The sequence below is a fragment of the Aythya fuligula genome, chromosome 1 (assembly GCF_009819795.1).
Source record: "Aythya fuligula isolate bAytFul2 chromosome 1, bAytFul2.pri, whole genome shotgun sequence".
Lineage (NCBI taxonomy): Eukaryota > Metazoa > Chordata > Aves > Anseriformes > Anatidae > Aythya > Aythya fuligula.
The window spans coordinates 45,545,589-45,563,638 of NC_045559.1; the positions used below are offsets into that span (position 1 = coordinate 45,545,589).

Below are 18,050 nucleotides of genomic sequence, written 5' to 3' on the forward strand. Positions count from 1 at the left end.
TCCAGGTTCTACTTAGTGTTGATTTCACAGTAACTATTTAAGTGACAGATAAATATTCAGATAAATCGATATGTTTGGTAATTCATCATGTATTGTATATATGATGCCAAAGAAGGGGTCTTTAGGCTTCCTCTCTTCCTCCAGCCCATTTTTGTTTAAAGTCAGATGGTTTCTACAGAGCTGATATACCACTATACTTTTGTCCTGCTATATTCTGATTACAAGAGAAGATATTTAAATGAACCATTCACCACATCTGGTAGATTTGGGGGGTATGAATTTATGAACTATCCAATTTGAATTTGATTGTCAGTAATTAAAGCATAAATATCTACTGTATTTACTGAACTTGCATTCATTTTGTAGGAAATAATGTTGCAATACTACAGCAATGCAAGATCTCCTAGGAGGGGATTCCTGCACAAGGGAAGAGATGCCTGCAGCTGAGTCCTGCTCATGTCTCCTGATTCCTTTAGTTTGATACCAAGTTCTGGTTTTGAACATGTGTTTCTGGGAGGTGACAGTCTCTCCATCCTGTTTCATCTTTCTGCATCATCAGCATTTACTCACTCTCCTTTGTCCTTTGTATCCCAACTTGAGTGTCCTGTGAAGCTTCACATAGATGCATTTATATAGTACCAGTTTTGAAAAAAATATCCTGTATAGTTTCAGTATTGAAAAATATTTCTTAAGACCACAGTGAGGAAGAAAAACAGTACATTAAAGCATGCCTGAATTAAAGGAAAAAATTAGGGGAGAAAAGAACTTTTTTTGTTTGTTTTGTTTTGTTTTAAGAAGGGCCAAATGCATAATGAATAATATATGAACTGCATTTAAAAAAAAAAACAACAATCAGGAAACAAATATTAAAAACTCCAAACCAGAGCAAGCAAGCAAGCAAAACCAAGTAAATTAGTTTTCTGATTGTTTATACATTTATTTTAACATTTAAAGTATGACTTTCTATACCACTTTGTATTTTCTGATTCTTTCTTCTCTGAACTGGTACGAATCAAAGGAAGAAAGTAGGATCCAATGCATAAGAAAATAACTAAAAAAGTGTTATGCAAAACTATAAAAGAGGTTATAAAATATCAATAGATAGGGATTACTTTCCTTCCAGTGTGGATGAGGTCTGCCTGTCTTTGACATATAAATAACATCTGTCTATTATGGGAGACCTATCATTTCAAGGACTCATTTTTTTCTATTTCAAGAAATTAAAAAAAATAATAATTGGAAAAAAATTCAGTGGCTTTTACATCTGGAAGTTGCCAACACTAGAAAAGAACATCTATATATTTCTGAGAAGGTTAAAAAACAAAACAAAACAAACTTTTTTTTTTCTTCTTTGAGCTCAAAGAAATGTTTTAGTCCTGTTTTTCCAAGAAGTGAGATTGCAAGGGAGGTGAGGTACCCAGAATTATGTAGAATTTCTTTCACTTAGTAGAATTACAGAACGCAGTTTATCACACAAGTAATTCTGTGTGCATGCAGTATTTATGGGAAAGCAACTGTTGAAATTTATGAGCTATTTAATCATGATAACTAATAATAAAGTAAGGATCATTCTGTGAAACAAGTATTCCATCAGTAATAGAACACAGATTCAGTAGTACAGAATTTTAAAAAAGCATATGTCATTGCATGCCATTTTATTGATGTAGATCATGAAAAATGACAGCATGAAAAAAAATCTTTTTCCTTATTAGTTTCAGATTATTTTCTTTAAACTGCAGCATTTAATTCTAAAGTGTGATGTAATAGGAATATATTGCTTGCCAATGACTGGTTAAGAGTATATTACAAGCTGAGGAAAACAGACTATAATTCAAGATTTATAATCTTATATCCTGGAAGTTGTAATACTAATGATTGAAAACTCTGTTACTAAATAAAAAATAAGTATAAAATTGCTTCCACAAATGATACTGTCAACTTCAAATTTAGTCAGAAAAAGAAATGCAGGAACTCTATCTGCCTCTGGTATCCAATTTCTATTTTTTTTTTTTTTTGGTAGATTAGCAGTCACATTTTTCTTCTTTGAAACAGAATACTTCTTAATACTGTTTTGACAGCAGTCCATAATCAGCTGGGAAATGGGGCATACAATAAAGCTAACCGTAAAAAAATGTTGTAAAATATAGAAAGATAAAAAAATAAAACACTGTTCATTAATTTATTTAATATGTATAATTTATGTCAAAACGTAACTGTCAAAAAGGGAAATAAAATATCAGACCAAGCAAAGTATTAATTTAGTGTCCCTTGAAAGAATATGATTGGTTCTCACTAGTCTTATCTTTGTATGAATCTAGACTAACTGACCCAAAGTCAATTAATACATACTCATGAAAAAAATTCAGATTATAACCTCAGAGTAATAACCACAGTAATACTGGGAGAACGGATCTAATTGAAATGACAGAATAGTTATTAGTCTTTCAGAACTGCCCTACATTAAGTTCATGACTGCTATAGCGATGAATATGTAAAATAAATTTTATAAATAAATTATATTTATATCAACATGACGTTTGCTATTTTAAGGTCTTTCTAAAATAATTTGTCTCTTATAAAGTCTAATCATACTTGTTGCAGTAGTCTTTAGACGAGTTATACATATTTCTGATATTTCTTTAAAAAAACACAACAACAACAACACAAAAACAAACAAACAAAACAAACAAAAAAACCAACCACCACCACAACAACAAAACCCAAACCTTTAAATTGTGCTTTATTTGCAGCATCTGGCGTGGACCAAATATAAACTGCACAGACAGTTCAGGTTATACTGCTTTACATCATGCAGCTTTAAATGGACACAAGTAAGTACCTCATGTTTAGTTCTTTTGTAGAATTATATTTAACTCTGTACTTTGATGTATGTAGCATAGCACTGAAATTTTCATTGAAAAGTGGCAAATTCAGACTTACTATATCCTCTTGGTGATAAGATTATTTAAGTAATATAAGAATTTTTGACACCATCATTGATATCACCATGTGCTAATTACAAATGGGAAATGCATTTCAGAAGTTACTGATTCTATACCAGGTCTTCCAAATTCTTACTTTTTTTTTGATTTGTTTCTTATCCCTTCTACTAGTGGTGGCTCTAGTGTTTTTCTGCTAGTAGGAAAATGCAACAGAAAATGTTGTAGTATACTTGTGTGTGTGGACATACACATATACAGTATATATGGTACAATGGATATTTAAGGAAATAATACTGTGAAAAAACAAAACAAAACAAAACAAAACACATTATTCATTATCAAAGTAAAACTAGCATGAAACAACACATGGTAGTTTTGCACTTGAAGACAGAAAAAAACTGTCCATCACCTTGTATGGGACTCTAGTTTTTACCATTACCACGTGCATTCCTCTGCAAGCTTGGGGAAAACCTGCAATATCCCCACTGGGGGCTACTGCACAGACATACTGATACAGGTGAACTCTTTAAGTAATTTAAGTATCAGTTTAAAACAACAATAACAAAACACAACTGTGGAAACTTGCTACAATTCTGGTTTTACACCTTGAAATTTGTTGTGTGTAGCTCCTGTTATTACAAGTTGACCCTTATTCCATGTTACCTCCATTGTATTATGCTGACAACTACATGTTGTTATTAAGACAAACCAAGAAAGAAAGATTTTTGAGGTCTATCAAGTTCTAGTGGGGTGGACCTCACTATCACCAAGGTAAGAGATGCCCTATTTAATGCAGTTCAGCTGTCCTGTTTGTAAACTGAGGTTGTTAACACTGTCTGAATTTTCACTTAAGGAAATTTTGACATTAGGCTTTAGATTATTCCACTGTGGGAGATAAGGAACTGGTCAAAACACAACTGAAATTGAGAGTGATTTTCAGTAACTTTAAAGTGATTTTGGACTGTTTGTATGATAACATGAATCTGTAAGTTCATTTAGTTCACTTATTTCACACTTTTTTCATTCTTGCTTAAAAAACAACAACATAAAAACCTTTAGGATATGTATTTAATTATGTTCTAGACACCTGCATATTTCTGCAGACCAGATTAATGTTTTGGTGAAAAATGATATACTATTTCTGAATAAATAAATAATGTTAAAATACTGTTAAACTAGATATTATATATTTTCCAAAACTTAAATTCTGTACCAAGATTTATAATCACCCATTAGCATATTGTAACTCCCTGGAATTAGTTCTAAGTTTACTATGAAATATTAAACTCTGTCATTTTTAAAAAGGGGAAAAATAATTTTCTCTTGTTTATGGATTGTTTCCCCTGTAATTGCATATTTTTGATTGTGAAAAGCCCAAGCCCCAGCTTGCAAAAATTTCTCAGTTTTTAAACAGACTAGAACTGTTTTTACGATATTTAATACTGAGTATAAACCAATAGTTACTTAAAGTAAAAATACTGTGGTATAAAGCTGAATTCATTGCATATTTCAGGTGAATCCTACCTGAATATAAACAATGAAATTCTGAAACATTCAGAAGACAAATTGTATTTTCAGTCACAGTGTTGGCCAAACTTCTGCTGAAGTAAGAAAGAACTTCAAGATGTGGACTTGTGTACAGCAGTAGATAAGACTGCATTTTTTGGAAAGATCATAACGGTCACTGGATGCTATAACCCCTTACCCTCACAGCAGGGTAAGGAGCAGTATTTCATGATAAATCATGATGGTTCAGGACCTCCTGTCCAGCTCATCATACTGACCCTCCTACAATGGTAGCATTGTCAGCAACAGAACTGGACAGACACCTTGTATCTCTAATTTCATTAGTCATGACAAATAACAAATATCTCTACTCTCTTTTTCAGATTAGAAACTTCATATTCAAAATCAATAGTGGGTACAATATTTTGACTGGAGCCTTCCTGCATAAGGGAGGTTTTTGTCCTATGAAAACTTCTGGAGTTTTAATTTTTCACTCTTTACACTAAAATGAACTTCATCTATTTCAGTGTTTTTCATGAAAAGTGAGAGCATAAGACTCAGTGACCTAAGCAGCTATTTGTGGCTGGGACACTTGGACACCAGGCTTCAAGTGCCTGTTTGATCATTGTACGCAATGAATTCCCTCCTCATTGGTTATTCTGGGATGATTCTCTTTCCTATGAAGCTATTCTGCTTTATATAGGTAATTAAATCATATCTGGGGCAGGGATTTGAATCTCAGTCTCCCCTAAGTAATTTTACTTAGCCCAGTAATTGTACTAAGGACTCTCAGTATTTCGCTCTCTCAAACTTATATCAGAAATGGATATAAGGATGCTACGGAGCACTGAAAAAGACCCACCCTAAAAAAGTGTGATAGGTCAGGGCATTTTTGAAGGTTGAAGAATGTGTAATATTTTGTAACTTGACAACAGGGGACGGAAGTCTAAGTTTTCACATTCCAAGTAAGTGTCCACTATTCAATCAACTCTGCTGGGACACAGCTTATCATATTTTTACTGTATTTGACTTGAAATTCTCTTCCAGATCCAGGAAGCTCTTTCTGGTAAAAATGTGTACATGTTTGTGTGTTTCTTTAAGACAATTAGATATTGTGGATCAGAATTATATGACTAAAGAAAATTCTGAAATACTTTTTCTCCCAATTGTTTCTGTACATCATTATCATCTATAAATTATGGAGCATTGTTTTGTTTGTTTGTTTTGTGTGTTAGTTTTTCCCCCAAGTATTTAAATTTCAGTTTCTTTTGATTTTTATCATTTTCAAACTACTTTGTAGCTCTAGCCTTCATTAGACTACCTACTACCTACCTACTGCGAGACCAACTATTGTGACATGAGAAGGCTTTCAAACCTTATTTGCACTAAGTCTCTCTGAGGAGTCACTTTTCTGGAACTTTCCATATAGCAAAAGTTTTTCTGTAGTGGAGCTGCTCTTAGCTGTTTTCATGCTATTCGACCTTACCAGGGGTAAGCAAAATTCAGTTTAAAGTCTCCCTCAAGGCTTAGATGAGATGACTCCAATATCTCTCTGACTTCTTTTGAAGACAATTGGGATTTCCTTTTGACCTGTATATATTCACTCTTCTTTGCCACATTTTATCCACAATAGGCAATTAAATAAGGTTCCATCAAGGTTGGGAGAACAACTGTCTTGGGATTTACCTTCATGTATTACTACAGTCTTCATTTGTAGTCAAGTGTTTCATTTATAGTCATAACATAGGCTGCACATTTTGGCTATATTTTCCTGTCTATTTAATATTTAGAAATGATTGATCTTCATTTTTATAGCTGTTTTACTTTATTTTTTATTTATTTTTTTTTTCTGGGTATTCAGGGTAAAAAATTTGGTAATATGTATGTTCATGTAAAACTTAACAAAATAAGCTTCCAATCAATTTTTAGATTTAATTCCTGTTTTCCAGGGATATAGTTCTCAAATTACTTCAGTATGAAGCATCAACTAATGTGGCAGATAATAAAGGTTATTTTCCTATTCACTTGGCTGCCTGGAGAGGAGATGTAGACATTGTGAAGATTCTCATCCATCATGGGCCATCACACTCCAGAGTGAATGAACAGGTGAAGTGATTAAAAATATTTGTGTATATCATCAGAATAGAGCAGCACATACTCTTTAGATCTTGCAAATTTATAGCGAAATTGAAAAAAAAAAATAAAATCTGTTTTCCATCATTCCAGTAATTTTTTCTCCAAGACTAAGAAGATCTTCCCAAATATGCATACCAGATTGTAATTGGACACTGACCTAAAAATACTAGATTTAAAGAGTATGAAAAATCTTTCTGCTTGTTTCTGAAAAATCATATGAAGATATACTATACCTAATGCATTGGAAATATTAATGTAAATTTGCATTAACTCTATATTTTTTTCTTTATTAGATATTAAATTTACAAAAAAAATTGTTATGATAAGATTAATATTTTTGGTATTTTTTGAGTGCACTGTAAATGTACTGATATGCAGAGATAAATGACAAATCACATGAACTGCATGTGTTCATATGTCTGTACATATACACATATCCAGAAAGAAATGGATCAAGTACAGCGGAAAAGACATAAAAATACTAGGAAAAATGATGAGAGTATTAATGTGGGTAAGGGCAGGATAAATACATTGCATTCTGTTATCAAGCATATGGCACACCTTCTGTTTTCCTTCTGTATAAACTTATAAGGTCTATTTGTAGGATTAGTATTCAGAAATAGGAAATCTGATGTCATCTACAATCAGCTGAACTGTTCGAGGACTGGAGGTGGACTTTTAAATATGAGTAATAACCATAAGTTATTGAATTCACAGAGTAATCAAAAGGTTATCAGAATACAAAGGTGGGAGTCAGCTCCAGATTCAGATCTACCTCTTAGTGTTTACATGTCCTGTTTGTGTAGTTATATTCCAGAGAGGTCTAGTCAGTGTAATCAGAGGAGTCAACAGAGTTATTCTGGTGACTAAAAGTAAAGTCAGGATTAATTTGCCCTAACACAGAAATCCAGTACCTTCTAAGACCTTTCAGCAGCTGAGATATCTGCAGAGGCTGGAAGGTATGGCAGAGGAAGCTCACAATTTCTATGGCCCTGTGGAGTGGCTGCTGGACTCCAGGTAGGATATCCTAAAGCATCTCAAAGAGCAAAGTACAATCTGACAAATGAATGGCAACTGCACTGCCTAAATTAGTGTGTAAAGAAAACAAACTGAAAGAAAAAAAAATATTGTGGACCTAAACATCAAACCAAATCAATGGGAGATGCCATCCCTTGAATAATCTATTTGATATGTGAGGTTATACACTTAGCCATTGGAATCCATACAATAATTATGATTTGAATATGAAGTATTAGTGGAGGAAATAAAGAAAAATAAACTAATAAAATCCACTGATATGACAGACTTCTGGGAAATCCTATAATACTATAAGACTTCTGGGAAATCCTGGCTCATTTAACAAAAATGACAAGAAAAAAAAACTTGCCGTTCTGTGGGTTGATTTGCAGATTAGTAGTTTCTGTGAGCTCCTAATTCTCATCAGGTGTTGCATGCAGGATGAAGCCTGTTGAATTACAGGATTATCGTTTATCAATGTAAAGGTTTTCTTCTATTTTATTTCTGTGGCAAACTAGAAATAAGCAACTTTCTGGTTGCGTGTTATCCATTTGCTTGAAGAAATTCCTTATGCTCTACTGACAGAAACCTGTAAGCTATGCAGGAGCTTCGAGAGAGAGGGATGCTGAAAAGCATATTTCATTAAGATCAGAAAGAGAAATGTAAATTCAAACCTATTTCTTCCCAATCCCCCATGTATCCAAATTTTTACAGTATTTTTGAGCTTGATTGTGTGTGGGGTCCAGTTTCTCTGGCTTGATTGCTGGAGCAAATAAGCAGAGGTATACCTGATTCTATACACCATAGACTTAAGAAAGTTCTGGTGTTCAGATCCCCTGCTGATTTTCCATTTTACTCAAAAATTTCATAATGGAAAGTGTGTGAGCAATTCTTATGAGAATCAGACCCTTAAAGAAGTCTCAATCATATTAAACTTTGAAGTTAAACTCACCCATACGCAGTTCTGACTTTGTAAATCCTCTGGTGTTCTGCTCCAGACAATGGCTGGCTTTAGTAGTGGACCACTTTGCTAGCACCTAGACGTTACCCTGCTAGATAGCACTCACACAGGAGAATGTTATCCACATCATAGAGTGAGGGGAATGCCATAATCATATGAAGCCAACTCCACCCATACACCTTCAAGTAACACCAGAGTGTCATCCTCATCTGAATACCTGTGTTTTACATTCTCGAGTCTGTATGTTTCTGAAGTTTTTGCTTACTTGCTAATAGGGTAAATAAGGCATGTAGCTTCTCACAGCAGCCATAGCAATTCTTAGATCTGTGGAGCTGAAGCAGTTTATAAAAACAACCTCCCCTCTCCTCCCCTCCCCTTGTACTGGGGATAAGGACAAGCATTTTTTACTGATACTTTTCACTACAGCAAATAGTATATTCAAGTCGGACTTAATTATTATTATTATTGGTAAGGATCAGATTAAGAATTTATGTGCTTTCAGCTTAAGAAAATAAATTTGTTCATTAAAAAAAAATGTTGCAGCTAATATATAGCATGTCTTTGCTTTTCATTTTTTATTGAAATTCCATGTGAAATAAATACTTCTAAACACTTAAATGAGAGTAAGATTGAATAACTCAACAAAGAAGTAAATGAGAAGCTTATGATGCATAAATGTATATTACATTTATTAATGGATTTAATATGGTATACTGTAAATTAATTGAACTGCTCTCTACACATTTAAAATGCAGTTAACTAATATCATAGGATCATATCCAGCATCTAAAGCTCTGAATGCCCCCTACTGTTCCTCTCACATAAAGTTAAGAAAAAAAAAAGAAGTAAAGAGCCTTACAGTTAAATGATAATTATTTCATGGGGTTGGTGGAATGTAAACTGGTAATTCTACGTACAGAAGATAGTTATAGCATAACAAATATGCAAGAATAATTCCATAACTGTTTAATACAACAATCTTAGTTGACACATGTATACCAAATGATGTATGTTTTAAATTACAAAATGTGGTGAAATTACAAAAAATAGATCAAACTTCATCGATGAAGACCTGAAAATAGGTAAATTATGGAGTGTATGAAGATTAAGTAGGTAATAAGAGATCAAAATTTGTCAGTAAATGAATACCAAACGTACTAAAAATGTGTGCTGTTAAGACTCCAAGTACTTGTATCTTTGTTTACATAAAGACATCTTGGTAGTATGAACATTTATTTTAGCAACTCTAATCACAAAGTAACTGAAAGAAATCCTATTATACACAAAAGTTAGTAATAACAGTCACATATAGCTCAATATGCAGTGTTCAATATAAACATAGGAAAGAAGGAACATATAATCTCATGCAAAAAGATGAATCACATCAGGAAGAAATATAAAGTTCAAAATATATTTTAAATATATATTGGGAAAATGTAAATAGTAAAACATTTACAGGAAAAAATATGAATGCTTGTGAAATTTCTAGGTGGTATTCTCTGTTTTGTGAATATTCCTTTTTCTTTCTGAACATAGCACATATTTTACTTACATTCACATATTTAATGCACTGTGGATTTATTCTGGGGGTCAAATTGTAATAGTCATAAAGAACACTCATACTTCCTTAATGCTGTTTGACATTTCTTCTGAAATGTGAAGGAAAAGTGTACAGGATGCACTAATAATATTTAAATCACAGAATGGGTTGGGTTGGAAGTGACCTTAAAGATCATCCAGTTCCAACTCCCCTGCCATGGGCAGTGATGCCACCCACTAGATCAGGGCTTCATCCAACCTGGTCTTGAACACCTCCAGGGACAGGGCATCCCCACCTTCTCTGGGTAGCCTGTTCCAGTGCTGAACTCCCTCATAACACTCAATCTAAATCTCCCCTCTTTTAGTTTAAAACCATTCCCCCTTGTTCTATCATTATTTGCACGAGCAAATAGTCACTCTCCATCTTTCTTATAAGCCCCCTTTAAACATCGAAAAGGCTTTTGTTCTTCAGGCTGAACACCCCCAGTTCTCCCAGCCTTTCTTTGTAGGAGAGCTACTCCAATCATCTGATCAACTTCACAGCCCTCCTCTGGACCCACTCTAACAGCCCCACATCCTTCTTGTGCTGGGAGCCTCAGATCTGGATGCAGCACTCCAAGTGTGGCCTCACAAGGGCAGAGCAGAGGGGGACAATCATCTCCCTTGACCTGCTGGCCACACATCTGTTGATGTGGCCCAGGATTCAGTTGGCCTTCTGGGCTTCAAGTGCACAGTGACATCTCTTGTCAAGCTTTTTGTCCACCAGAACCACCAAGTCCTTCAGGGCTGCTCCCCATGAGTTCTTCTTCCAGTCTGTACTCATGTCTGGGATTGCCCAACTCAGGTTCACCTTGCACTTAGACTTGTTGAACCTCATTAGGTTCACATGGGCCCACTTTTCTAGCTTGACCAGTTCCCTTTCTATGGCATGCCTTCCTTCAGTTGTATCGACTGCTCATTCAGCTTGGTGTCATCTGCAAACTTGCTGACAATACACTTGATCCCATCATCGATGTTGATAAAGATACTAAACTACAACGGTCCCAAGACAGACTCCTGAGGGACACCACTTGTCACTGGCCTCCACCTGGACAAAGAGCCATTGACTATCATTTGCTGGGTATGACCTGCAAGCCAATTCCTTATCTGTTGAATGGTCCACCCTTCAAATCCATATCGGTTTAATTTGGAGATCAAATGTCATGTGGGACCATGTTAAAGATCTTGCAGAAGTCCAAATAGATGACTTTGGTTGGTTTTCCCTTTTCAACTGATGCAGCCACACCATCACAGAAGGCCGCCAGATTCGTCAGGCATGATTTGCCCTTGGTGAAGCCATTCTGGCTGTCTCAGATCACTTCTTGCATGTGTCTTGACATTGCTTCAAGGAGGATCTTTTTCGTGATCTTTCTAGGCACAAGGGTGAGGCTCAGTAGCCTGTAGTTCCCTGGCTCCTCCTCCTTTCTACCCTATATAAATACGGCAGTGGTGTTTCCTCTTTTCCAGTCACCAGGGACTTCACCTGACTGCCAGGACTTTTCAAATATGATGGAGTGTGGCTTGGCAACTCCATCAGCCAGTTACTTCAGGACCCTGGGACGTATGGCATCAGGCCCCATAGACGTGTACCTGTCCAGTTTCATCAGGTGGTCTCAAACCTGCTCTTCACTTACAGTGGCAGAACTTTGCTTCCCCAGCCCACAGCTACAGGCTCAGGGAAATGAGAGACATGGGAAGCCAGACTGCCAGTAAAGACTGAGGCAAAGAAGTTGTTGAGTACCTTAGCCTTCTCCATGTCTGCCATTACCAGTTCTCCCTCCTTGTATTTCAGATAGGGTACACTCTTCTTAGCCTTTCTTTTCTGGTCAATGCACCTATAGAATCCCTTCTTGTTATTCTTTGCATCCCTTGCCAAGCTCAGTAAATGACTAACATCTAATATATTTACTGACTTGTCTAAAACATCAAGATAAAATATAGGCATCACATGCTTCTCTTAATGACACACCAGTGACTTCCAAAAGTACAAATTCAGTTCCAAAGTAACCTGAAAAAAAGCAATCATTTTCATGTTCTACATTTGATATTTTTTCCCCCAAATTAAATTGGAGAATATGCACATGAACTCTGGAATTTCCCTTGCAACTATTATTATACTTGTTTTAGACTTTTTTAATTTTTTTTTTTAAAGTTCAGACGCAATTTGATTTGATCCATTTGCAGCAATAAATTTGAAGAAAACTTTTGTTTAAAGTAATCAGCTAAATTACTGAGTAACATTTTTAAATTAAAAAATATTTTATTCTTTTTATTAAGTAAAGGCAAATTTCAGTAGAAATTCAATTAGAAATTATGCCAATAACTTTTATGAGAATTATCTTTTTGAAAAAGCCTATCTAAATCCAAGTGTTCTCCAAATTATTCTTATCCATATAAGAACAATATAGATTCATTTTTTTCATAATTTATCTTTTAATAAAAACGTTCATTCAAACATGTTTATTAGGAATTAGAATACAGAGGATTAAACTGCACTGAGAAAGAAAAGTAGAAATGGATCTGAGTAGCATGCTGTAAAAAATTTCTGTATCTCTACTTTTTTTTTTTTTTTTTTTTTTTTGGTAGTCTTAAAGAGAAATGTAAAGAAATATAGTATTACAACAGGGAGAGAGAAATGTCCAAGTCCAACTAGGTTATATATGAGTATTTCTCCTCTTAAAACTCATATCTAGTTTAAATTAAATACTTGTCATTATATTACATTTCTGTTGTAAACAATTGTAAACCATCTGATTTTCAAATTAGACAGGTCCAGTACTGACATATGGTAAGAAAGATGCCATTAGTTATTTTTCCATATAAAGTATATAAATCTGTGTGCCATGTAAAAACTGTTTCATTCCTCAAAGGCAATGGACAATTAAGTCACAATCTTGTTCCCAAGAGCTTTTGTCATTTTTGTCTCTGTTTAGAGTTGCTGTTGTAAAATTGCTCAACCCTTGACCTAGACATCCTGGAAAGCACTTTAATTCCCATTGTAATTAATTACAATGACATGCTACTTGTTGAATTAATCAAGGAAACTTTTTTTTTTTTTTTATATATATATAAAAAAAAGAATTAACATATAGTGGTGGAACTTCTCAGGCAAACAGCCTACCTACTATAATAAATGAAGACAGACCATGCTGAGATAATTTGTTTTTTCTATCTTGAATATATTATTTCTATATTTTTTCTCTATGTAATTATTTAATCATTAAAACCTTATTTTTGTATCATTTTATCTCTATTGGACTATTGAGTAAATTTCCTTATATACACAGATTTTTTCAAACTTTCTCAGTGCTCCATCCTATGTAACTTAAATTATTCTTTCATAATTGAGGCATTAGCACAAAAGTTTTCATTAAAAAAAAAAGTCTTACTTGGTAACTACATGGGGATTATGTGACAAAGAAATGTCTTGGTGATTTAGGAAGTCTGCCTTTTAAAGTTCATCATCAAAATGTTGAGATAATAAAGATGTTGAGCATTCTCTGGAAAGATCTGTAAAATCACTATCTGATAGTCATTTTTGCTTGTACAATACTTGCATGGACTTCAAGAGCTTTAAAATGTGCTTGGCAAAAATAAAGAACTACAGAACTGTGCAGTCAAAATCTTGCATATGCCTACTGTTTATTACTGGCTTTACGAGGACCTATATAATATTCGTAGAAGACATTCATTTCCTGGATATCTCCTCTACCTTTTCACTATCAGACTGGCAATATATAATAATTTTCTGTATAATGGATTTGCTAATCTGTCCTCTAATTAATAGACCTTAAAATACGATCTACATTTTGTGGTGGCATGCATTCTTAGCTCAATTATGTAATACAGCCTGCAATACTGACTAGACACAATGTTTTGAAGGCACTATTCAATTTTGGAGCAACAGAAGTCTAAGTTCTGGCTGTATATGGAAGAGAACAGATTCAGAGAAAGGCTAGAAAATGCCAAGACCGTGCCCATGAAGAGACCCATGTAAGGGATGAATTATAAGGTACCTTCTTTAGTTCTGAAAGAGGTCCTTTGGGCTACAGAAATAACTACTTGGTTAAAATATTACTAATTATGAATATTAAAGACTTCTGTTTTGTTCTATTTTGCATAATAATGGTCTATTTTTCTCCTTTGGTCTTACGTTTTGTGTCTCTTAGTTTGCTCTGATTCTCAGGTCTCTGCTTTTCATCTTAGCGGCTGTTTTGTAGTTTTTAACATGAAATGAATATCTGAAATTTCAAACAGAATTCTAGTCTATTTCTTCAGTACTATGTGTAGTATTTAGTCCTTGGATACCAGATATGAAAATCTAATCACACAATGTTAACTTGCATTCAGAGTCATTTTCGTATCAGGTTATTTGCTTACTCCAATGAGTGTTAACTCACAAACTTTCTGTACTTGAGGAAAAAACTGTGTATGTTTGGGATTGAAAATGTAGGCAATAGTACTAAATTATCATGAAATTCTTCAGGAATAATTTTTCATGTTTTCCAAATATATATATATATTTATATAATAAGCTATTTCAGAGATACAAGGACAAAGAGTACCTTAAAAGTTATACCTGACTTAGCATTGTCTGAAAAGTTTAGACAAGTCAGAAGTAACATCATTTTTGTGACCAAAGAAATCACATAAAAGTAGCTTTTAAACTAGCAACATTTCTTATGATCATATGTCAGGGTTTTTTATTTATTTATTTTTATTTTGTTTGTTTTAATTCTTACTGTGTGTCTTCTGTAAACAAATGCCTTAAGGAGGAAGCTCATAACAATTACTGAGACATCACTGTTAATACACTGTTATAGCCCCCTCCATCTTAGGTGTCTCCCTAGTAATGCTGAACCTATTCTATCTATCTAGGCACTCCCTCCTTTCCTGATTTTGAAGATGGCAGGCTCTGTCAAAACCTACTTAAAAACTCTGTACTCTCTCTTCAAGAAAAATGTTTGTTTCCAAGGTGATTTATTTTATGTAAACACAACTAAATTGTCAAAGCAGATAAAATGAAAATTTTAGAGGATGGCTAAACAAGTTGTGATTCTCTTTTTGAAAGTCAAAAATTATTCTGTCTTTTATTCCTGAATTGAGTTCATTAATTTATATCTTAAGGAGAGAATGTCATATTATTAAGTTTTAATTAGGTAATACCTTTCAGTTCTGATAACAATAAAGACAATGCAATGGCTGCATACATGTAGGTAATTCAAATACTATGTTTGTCCAGGTTGGATTCTTCTATTTTATTTCTTTGTTACCTAATTCATTCTGATTTTGAATCAGTTTGACATTTCATAACTGAAATGTAGATTTACTTTGGCAAATGTGAAGAACAAACCATGCAAAAATGTTCAACAATGTTCATTTGAAAATAATTACATTTTGTTCAAATTTACAGATGGTCTTATGCTCCACGCTGTTTTAAAATACACTTTTCTGTAAATATGCCCTTGCATGAAAATTCATCTGGATATTCTTTATTTAGAGGAAGCAAATTTCAGAGCAGCACCAGTAATTTGGACCAATTGTTTTCTATGTCTATATCTGATGCTGAAATTGGGCAGTCACCATTTTTTGAGAAAATGACCACGGCCAAGTTAAATTTTATGTCTCTGAAATTTTAATGAGAATATTTTTGTACTATAATATTGGCATAAGATTTAAAATAATTTATATTTTATCCAGAAATGCTTGAAAAAAATATCAAACATAAGCAGATATTGAAGATAGAGATACATTTGTTTGCCAATTATATACTAAATGTGTATTTCACTATTTACCTCTCAGAATGTGGAGATAGTTATGCATCTAATTTCTTTGTGGAACTATTTCCATTGGATATGTAAATACTGTAACTGCGGGCAGAAATTACCATAATCATCTGATTTTCATACTTAATTGTGGTAATTGTACACAACATTATACTGCAATAGCCCGTTCATCTATATAGTTCTGCCAATGAAATATTGAAAATGTATGCTTTTATAACTAAGTTCTAATAAATTGCATAAATACATTCCCATAAACTATGCCTACAAATCGTGGGTATACCACTGTACAAAAAAAAATTTGTTTTGACCAGTCTTGGGCCATGTCTATATCCTATAAAGGATATGTTAGGCTTCAGTAGAACTCAAAAAGCATATCACAGGTAGCTGGTAAATCATTGCAGCCATGTAGTATTTTTGATATTTTTACCTGAATTTACAGTTTGTGTAATAGAAGAAAGACCATGGCTTGGTCTGAATAATTCACAATGATTCAAACAATTATTACTCATCAAGTCATACCTACTAAAGGAAACCTCTCACTTTCTACCTGTCTTTTCCTACTTTCCTACTTATGTCTTGCAGCTTAGGAAACACATTACCTTATTTGGGATCCTCAAACTTGCTCGGTGTTGCAGCTACCTGACGAGTTTATTTGCAGCATAAATATATCTGAATGTGTTGATCTGTGTCTTCTGTCTCCCAGGTTCATCTGAGTCATATTAAATCACAAAATGAGATTAAAATAAGAGTAATGTTAAAATCACAAAGCAGAGTTTTCAAGTCTTGATTATAAAATTAGGAGCAATGTTACCAGGAAATAATAATAATAACAACAACAACAAAACAACAACAACAATAATAAAGTAAATCTTCTCTTTCTAGATATTTCTATGCAACCATCCTGGTTATCTTTTGAGTAAAACCCAAACCCTCAGTTCTCTGACTCTCTCACTCTTTCTGTCTTTCAAAAGACATCTTTACCTACTTTCACCTCTCTGTTCTCAGAACTTTTCTTCAGTTGTTTCCTTTAGAAATGCAGCCTGTTGGTTCAGACTTACCTCTTCTTTCTTCAAAACTTTTTCTTTGCTTCCCTAGTATCTTTTTTTATTTTACATTAAATTTGTAATTCTTTATATGGCACATTGGCTTATTGGGTTTCTATTTTTAAAACCTTTCCAACTGTCACAAAATTTTATACATGATATATCAGAAGAGGCAGTTGATGTAAATAGTTTTTAAATTTATAGTGTCTAGTCTCTTTTAAGTCTTCATAGTGACTACATATGATATATTAATAATATAGATGGCATACAGAATTCAGAGAGCTTTATAAATTATTTCTTTCCTCTCTGCCTGAACTTACTTGTTTGGGATTGCAAGTATACAGGAAGAAGTGGAAGAAAGCAGTTAAGGAATACTGCTTATTCCCAATATTTCTTTATTATTAAGATTATTTATGATTTTTGGGGAAAGACTTGAGGGTGGAGCTGTTTTATGAAAGAAAACCACACACCATCCACAGCATACAAATACTCATATGCTTTAAAATGTCATATGCAGAGTCTTTTGTATATTGACAGTTGCTATTTTAGCTTTTTCCAAGCTTTGATTATTGTCTTTATAGTAACTTTTATAGTCATATGTGAAAGTAGCCTTGTGCCTGACGTACTTTCATTACACATTTTTTTTCTGTATTTTTACTACTCAAATAATCAAATTCTATGATTTAAAACTAACTATACTGAGAAGAGAGACTTAAATGTCAGGGTATTTCCAAGTGAAGGACTTGATTGTGATTTCAGGAACAGTTGAATCTAGAAAGGTTACAGGTTTTGGCATATCATCATGAGCAACATGTTTTTGGGGGGTCATGTTGTTAAAAAATTATTGGGAATAATGTGGACAGACAGTGACCTGATCTGTTTGAGACTCACAAAGCTGAAGTATTAATGTATTATTCGTAAAAAGTTAGTGGAGTCATTCTGAAGTATTTAGCATGTATTACCATACATTATATTGCAAACCCTGCCTAGGTAGTTATGTCATGGAGGCAATTTATGCAAGCAGAGCCATTCCATTGTGTGATTAAACATGAATTTCTGAAGCTTTTGTTTTGTTTTAACA

General features: G+C 33.7%; 1 protein-coding gene across 1 annotated transcript in view; it reads left to right on the top strand.

Moving 5' to 3' along the window:
- The window catches only part of ANKS1B (ankyrin repeat and sterile alpha motif domain containing 1B), a 433,323-nt gene that overhangs the window by 45,830 nt on the left and 369,443 nt on the right, over positions 1 to 18,050 (top strand). Inside the window, exons 2-3 of the mRNA XM_032196110.1 lie at positions 2,751 to 2,831; positions 6,398 to 6,554. Coding sequence (XP_032052001.1) covers positions 2,751 to 2,831; positions 6,398 to 6,554 — 238 coding nt within the window. The remainder of the gene's footprint in view (positions 1 to 2,750; positions 2,832 to 6,397; positions 6,555 to 18,050) is intronic.